The following is a 6,654-nucleotide window of genomic DNA, read 5'->3' on the forward strand; positions in this document are numbered from 1 at the left end:
GTGTATGTGAGGGCGGAGTGTGTGCTGGGCAGAGTTGGGCTGGATTGCAATATTCTTGGCTTGTGTAAGAGACAGGGCTGGAGACATACAACTGACCCAGCAATTGCAACTACCAGTGTGTGAATAGGCTGATGTGGGTGATTGACATAGCTGGACCCAATACTGGCAAGCACACACAAGAGTAAGATCTGGGACCACTTCAGTTGAGGTTTCTTTGGGCATCCTCCCAACTGAACCACTGGACACAGAACTCCAAACCATGGGGAGAATCACAGTATGTGTGGTCTGACTGTGCAGTGGAAATGGCAGAACTGGGTCTCCTCAGTGGCTTAGACAGAGCAGTGGACAGCATACCCAGATGCACCTGGAGGATATGGCAGTCCATTTGGTTCTGCAGAGGACATCTGGTACCATAGCAGATTATGGAGGACAGAACAATTTGGAGAACTATCTCAAACAATTGGTGACAGCAAATATCTGGGCAAATGGAGACTCTTGGGTGGATTATGACAACCAATGGACCTTGGAAGGATTTCTTCATGCTTGGATCAATGAGATCAATAGCATTTCAGAATTATCCCAACCTCTTGAGTAGAAACCTTGGAGCAAGTTCCACATTGGGGATCCTGGGATGACATGGGGTGGCCATTCTGCATCCCTGGGTACTGAGGCTGTGGGAGGCTGGGTGTGATTTCTCCTCTTCCCTGCCCCCTTCCCTTAAATACAGGCAGAAAGAAAAGAAAATTTGCCCCAGCTGTAGGCAATGGGCTAGGTTGCATTGTACTTAGGCAAGTGTTACAGTGCTGGGCAAAAAGCAGCTAACAGCTGGAGGGCATTCTGGGCCTGGTCAATGCCAACTCTGTGTTAATCATACTAGTGTGCCATCATAGTCTCCTGGCCTATTTTTTTTTGTAAAGATGTGTGTGTGTGTGTGCACGCGCCAAGTCTGTGAGGCCCAGGGGCAGGGAGTTTGGCGGGGTCCCGGTTGCCTGGCCCAGGTCCTTGAGTCTACTTGTGTGGTAGGTTCATGATTCCCAGGGGCAGGGGTTCCAGTAAGATCTGGGTTACCTGGCCTGGGTCTTGGGCCCACCTTTGTGGTCGGTGCTGGGTCCATGAGCTCTAGGGTGGGTGGGGGTCTGGGCGAGGTCCTTGTCAGGTGGCCCAGGGTGCCAACAGTTCTAAATGAATTGCACTGGCCACCTGGTGGCATGCTTGTGGTGGCTTGGTGTGGGCTTTGTGGGACCTGGGGGATGGCACAGGTGTGCGTGTGCAGGGATATGAGGGCTCACGTCCAGGATTGGTGGTCAGAAGTGGTCCTCTTCAGTGTAAAAGGTGGAGCAGTGGATGGCAGATCCAGATGCACATGGAGAATATGGCAGCTCATGGGGATCTTCAGAAAACATCTGGTACCATAGTAGAGGAAGGAGGGCAGGACAATTTGGACCACTATCCCAAACCAACCGATGAGAGCAAATATCTGGGCAAAGGGAGATTCTAACTCAGAGTATGTCAGTCAAAGGGTTTTTGAAGGGTTTCCTCATGCTCGGATCAGTGAGACTGGCAGGATTTTATAACTATTGAAACCACTTAAGGAGAACCCTTGGAGCAAGAGTCACACTGGGGACCTGGGTTGATATCAGGTGACCATTCCCCTTCCCTGGATACTGACGTGGTTGGGAGCCTGGGTGGGGCTTCTCCCCTTATCTCTCTCCCTTCCACCAGATACAGGAAGAAGGAAAATTTAGAAACAATTGATCTCATCCACTTTTCCCTAACCTTTGTTCCTTCCCACCATGATCAACTATGTAAACATCATCAAAAGTAAAATGAAAGATTATCATTCTGATTTCAGTAATGCTGAGAAAACTATACTGTAATATTTATTCAGAACCCATATATGTACAATCTTGTCATCAGCTTTGTACGTTATCTGTGTGAAAGGCTGTACTATTTCATTTAGTTCCTGCAGTTTCTTAAACCAGGTGTGTGAACATGTTGTACAGCCTGTTCCGTTGAGGGTAACTGAGGTCCTGCAAGGCTTTGTGTCCCATCCTTTATCACAAGAGGCAGCAGCGGCACAAGGCTCATGCTTCAAGGTTCCCGCGAGTAAGGCTCGGCCCAGGGCAGGGGTCAGTATAGAAGCAGCAGGACCATTTTCAAAATGCTGATCAGGAGGATCCAAAACAGGAACTCGTCCTCCATAGACGCATCCTTAGACTCGTCTCCCTGCTTCTGGCCAGGCTTCGTGCTCTCTGCCACAAACGCGACCTCGCCAGACGAGCGCTGCTCCGAGGTCCTGATGTAATACACCTTCATCTCAAACTCGCTCTCCTGATGGGATGGGTGTCCGTAGATGCCGATCCCCACGGGGCGTCGGAAGCTGGCCGGGATCCACAAGCCATCCTGGCCATAAGTGACCGATTGAAGCTTGTAGTCCTCAAAGGTTGGGTGGAGGGTGCTGTCGGACACGTAGAGGTCTGCGTCTCCTTTCAGGCTCCTCATGTGGAGGACAATCCTGCCCTCGCGGTTCAGCTTGTGGTAGTTGTAGCTCCCAGCCTCTACACGGCCCTTGATGATGTACAACAACAGCCACTCAGCGGGAACCTTGGCATCTTCCTTCAGGCGGCCAGCCTGGGCCATGGCCTGCGAGGCCAGCAGCAGCAGTAGCAGCACTGCGCTTCTCCAGGGAGTAGCCATCACATGCGGTGTTCAAGTGGGACTTGGCTGTCATCCGGGTACCACAGACCACTGCTTCTGTCCTCACATCCGCCCCAGGAGGCGGAAGGAAGGCCGTGCCCGGAAGTGATGCAAAGATAAAGGGAGCGTACTCACCTCTGTGAAATGTCCTCTTAAACTTAGTGGCATCGCAGTTCAATGGTAGATGTAAATGGATTCCTAGGCTGCATTTTGAGTAAGCAATTGGCGAACGGGCTAGCTTCTGGCATTCAGGAGGCCTGGGTAGAGTTGAGTACCAAAAGCCAGACATGGTGCTCTATGAGGACAGTATTATCACCCTCTCCCCTAAGTAGGTGATGCTAGCTTGTTACTTAATGTACCTGCTCTGCTTACAGGAAGTTAAAGTGACCAGTAATATTTTCAGATAACTGAAACAGCAAACTCTAATTTCATAAGGCTCTTTCATATTTCAAGAAATATAAGACATTTTCAGCTTGATTACTTTTTTTAAAGAAAAGATTTATTTATTTTTATTGCAAAGTCAGATACACACAGAGAAAGACAGACAGAGAGGCTCTTCTGTCTGATGATTCACTTCCCAAGCAATGGCCGGAGCTGAGCCGATCTGAAGCCAGGAGCCTCCTCCAGAGGTCTCCTATGCGGGTGCAGGGTCCCAAGGCTTTGGGCTGTCCTGGACTGCTTTCCCAAGCCACAGGCAGGGAGCTGGATGGGAAATGGTGCTTGGATCCCTGCCACTGACATGGGAGACCTGGATGCAGTTCCTGTTCTTGGCTTTAACCTGAACCAGCCCTGACTGGTAGACACTGGAATAATGAAACAGCTTTGGCTATCTCTGTCACTCTGGTTTTCAAACAACTGAAGAAAGAAAGAAAGCTAAACTTACGACTTGCATTCCTTTGTTTTCTTTCCAAAAAGCAGTTTTAAATACATTCATCTGACTGTACCGTTGGCAGGTATGTTATCTTACATGGTTCCAAGAGTTTGAAGCTGGTGCCTGTCAGGGCATATGAAGAATCCTTTCACAATCCATAGTAGGAAAACAATAATTCTTCTGTTGGAATCGATTTCCAAAGAGGTGGAAACTCTTGGCAATATTGTCTATTAGCCAAGAAAATTGTGTGGCTTCTGTTTTCAAAGAGGAGTTTTTATAGGTTAACACTTTGTTTCAAATCAGTCAGCTTAAATTACTCTCATTCACAACCAAGGACAAAAAAATATTAGGAGTCTCAATACTTGGTCATTACAGAGAAGTTGTGTGTATGTGACCACATTTGTAGGCTTACAGAATAGTTTTAATTTATCCCTTTATTTTAAATATTTTCATGAGTTTAGTTAACTCTTTATTCTAATACTGAGTAATATAAGAAAATTAATAGGAGAAATTTAGAAAGCTACAGTTTAAAAAAACTGGACTGTTTCCAGTGTTTAAGTGCAGTGATGGATTATTTCTGTATGGTTTTGTCAACCAAAAAAAAAAACCATGATTGAATGAGGTGTTGACAAGCATTCCAACCAGTCAAAGACCTTGAGGAAACAGCTACAGTTAGTGCAGAGTTTAGTTTTTGTGTTAGGGTTTCCCTCTACGTGATTATGGAATCTAAGAAGTCCCGTGATAACACCATCTCTAGGCAGGAGCTCTAAGGCAGCCCATACTGTAACCCATCCGGTGTCTAAAGGTTCAAGAACTTGGTGTTCTGAGTACAGGAGGAGATGGCTATTCCAGCTCCAGAAGAGAGAGAGAACTGGCTCTTCCTCAGTTTTTTTTAAAAAAATTCATTTTATGTTTGAAAGAGTTATAAACACACAAAGAGAGAGAAACACACACACACACACACACACCTACAGAGATAGATCTTACTTTCGCTGGTTCACTCTGCAATGGCCTCAGTGGCTGGAGCTGGGCTATCCCAAAGTAAGAAGCCAGGAGTTTCTTTGGGTCTCCCATGCGGGTGCAGGGGCCCAAGGCTTTGGGCCATCCTTGACTGCCTTCCTAGGACACAAGCAGGGAATTGGATCGCAAGCGTAGCAGCTGGGACTAGATCTGGTGCCCATATCAGATGCCGGTGCCATAGGTGGAAGCTTTACCCATGATGTCTCTGCATCAGTCCCTTCCTCTGCCTTTCAGAAGATACTTTTTAATTGCTCAAACTTGTCTTTCCTTTTCTTTTCTGTTCCACTGGACTCTCAGCTGATTAGATGTTGCCTATGGTGAAGATGGATCTTTTTTTTACCCAGGTCTCTCTTTGAGAAGCACCCTAGCAGACATACCCCAAAGCAAGGCTTTACCAGCTCTCTGGCATTGTTGAACTTGGTTAACATGACATCTAAATAAAGAAATGCAACGATCCTATTGGTGCTGATGACTACTGAAATCCTAAAACCATGTGCAAAGGTCTAGTGCATCAGGGTCAAACAGAAGTGGAAGGTTGGTGCGGCAGTTGATATCACCTGGGCATCCACATCCTCTATTGGGCGCTTGGTTTACACCCTGCATCTGCTTTCTATCTAGCATCCTGTCTGTGCACACGAAGGAGACTCAAATGGAGTTCTGGGCTCCTGACCTTGTCCTGGTCCAGCTCTAGCTGTTCCTGGCATTTGGGCAGTGACCCAGTTGATGGGAGATATCTCTTCATTTGTCCATCTCTCTGCTTTTAAAATGGAATGGAAATAGGTAAAATAAGCTTTCTAAAGAGGAAGTTGGGCAGTAAGACATGCATGTAATGGGAGACATTGTAGGCAGGGGTAAGGGGTAGGGGGAGCTGATTTCTGGAGAGTTTCAAAGTAATATGTAAATCCCCAATCATACTTTTCCTTCTAGTCACAAATTTAAGAACTAGATTTTCAAAATTTATGTTCTGTATTTCTATTCATTTTGTTCACAATTAAAGACATAAATACATTGTGTTTAAAGCATTCCCTTGAAATTAAATATTTGCAGTTACAGTAATTTCCATTTTATAACTGAAACAAATTTGAAATAATATTTGTATTACCATTATTAATGCTTTTGCTTTTCCAAATTTGTACTCATTTGTATGAGGAAAACATAATGGAACTTTCCAATACATGCCCAATCATCATGGGAAAACAGTAGGGCCACATGATAGAGTGAGATGCCAATTTTGAGTGACAAATTATCATAGAATGTCAGATGTTTGGAGGCCAAAGATTACCTCTAACAATGGCCTCATCCTCTCTGCTGAGCTCCTCTCTGCGTGTCCCACTACCTGTCCTAGAAGTGCTGCAAATGTAAAGGGCCCGAACTGAACGCTCATTTCCCCTAATGCTCCTCAGCCACTTGTTCTTCCCCTGTGTTCTCTGTATCTGATGACAACTGTGCCAGCCATCCACCCACTCATGCCGGAAACCTGCGCGTAATCTTACAGCCATTCTTCCTTCTTTTCACATTCATAGCATCCCACTAAAGCAACAAACCTTGCCGATCCTCTGTATAACCTTAACCCAAGCCCGAGTCTTCTCATACCTGAATTATTTCACCCACGTTTTTCCTTCTTCCCCTTCTTACTCTTTCTTTTTTAAAATAAAGATTTAATTATTTTCATTTAAAAAAAAAGCAGATTTATAGAAAGGAGAGACAGAGAGAAAGAATCTTCTACCCACTGTCTCACTCTGAAAATGCTTGCAGTGGTTCAACTTGGGCCAGTCTGAAGCCAGGAGCTTCTTCTTTGTCTCCCACGTGGCAGGGGCCCAAGACTTTCTTCAGTAGTAACTTGCAACCAGGTCAAGTGAAGTAGCTCTCACAGCGTCAGATCTTCAGCAGTGCTAGACTTGGGCGAGGAAGAGAGGAGAACATGGTAGAATGTGAACTGCTACTTGTATTTCTGGCTAACAAAATTTGAGCCAGATTACCCAAGAGACAAATTTTAAACATTGGAAACAATTAAGACTGGGAGACCTGCATCAGTTGTGTCAGAAGAAAAACCAACATCAAACCAG

General features: G+C 45.7%; 1 protein-coding gene across 1 annotated transcript; it reads right to left on the reverse strand.

Annotated features, from left to right (window-relative positions):
* Positions 1-2,130: 2,130 nt before the first annotated feature.
* Positions 2,131-2,697, reverse strand: LOC121169182 (UPF0669 protein C6orf120 homolog). The gene has a single exon (XM_040999654.1). The coding sequence runs from the start codon at positions 2,695-2,697 to the stop codon at positions 2,131-2,133; it is 567 nt and encodes a 188-aa protein (XP_040855588.1).
* Positions 2,698-6,654: the final 3,957 nt, after the last annotated feature.

Source organism: Ochotona curzoniae, unplaced genomic scaffold (genome assembly GCF_017591425.1).
Source record: "Ochotona curzoniae isolate NIBS_2020 unplaced genomic scaffold, NIBS_Ocur_1.0 scaffold_1852, whole genome shotgun sequence".
NCBI lineage: Eukaryota > Metazoa > Chordata > Mammalia > Lagomorpha > Ochotonidae > Ochotona > Ochotona curzoniae.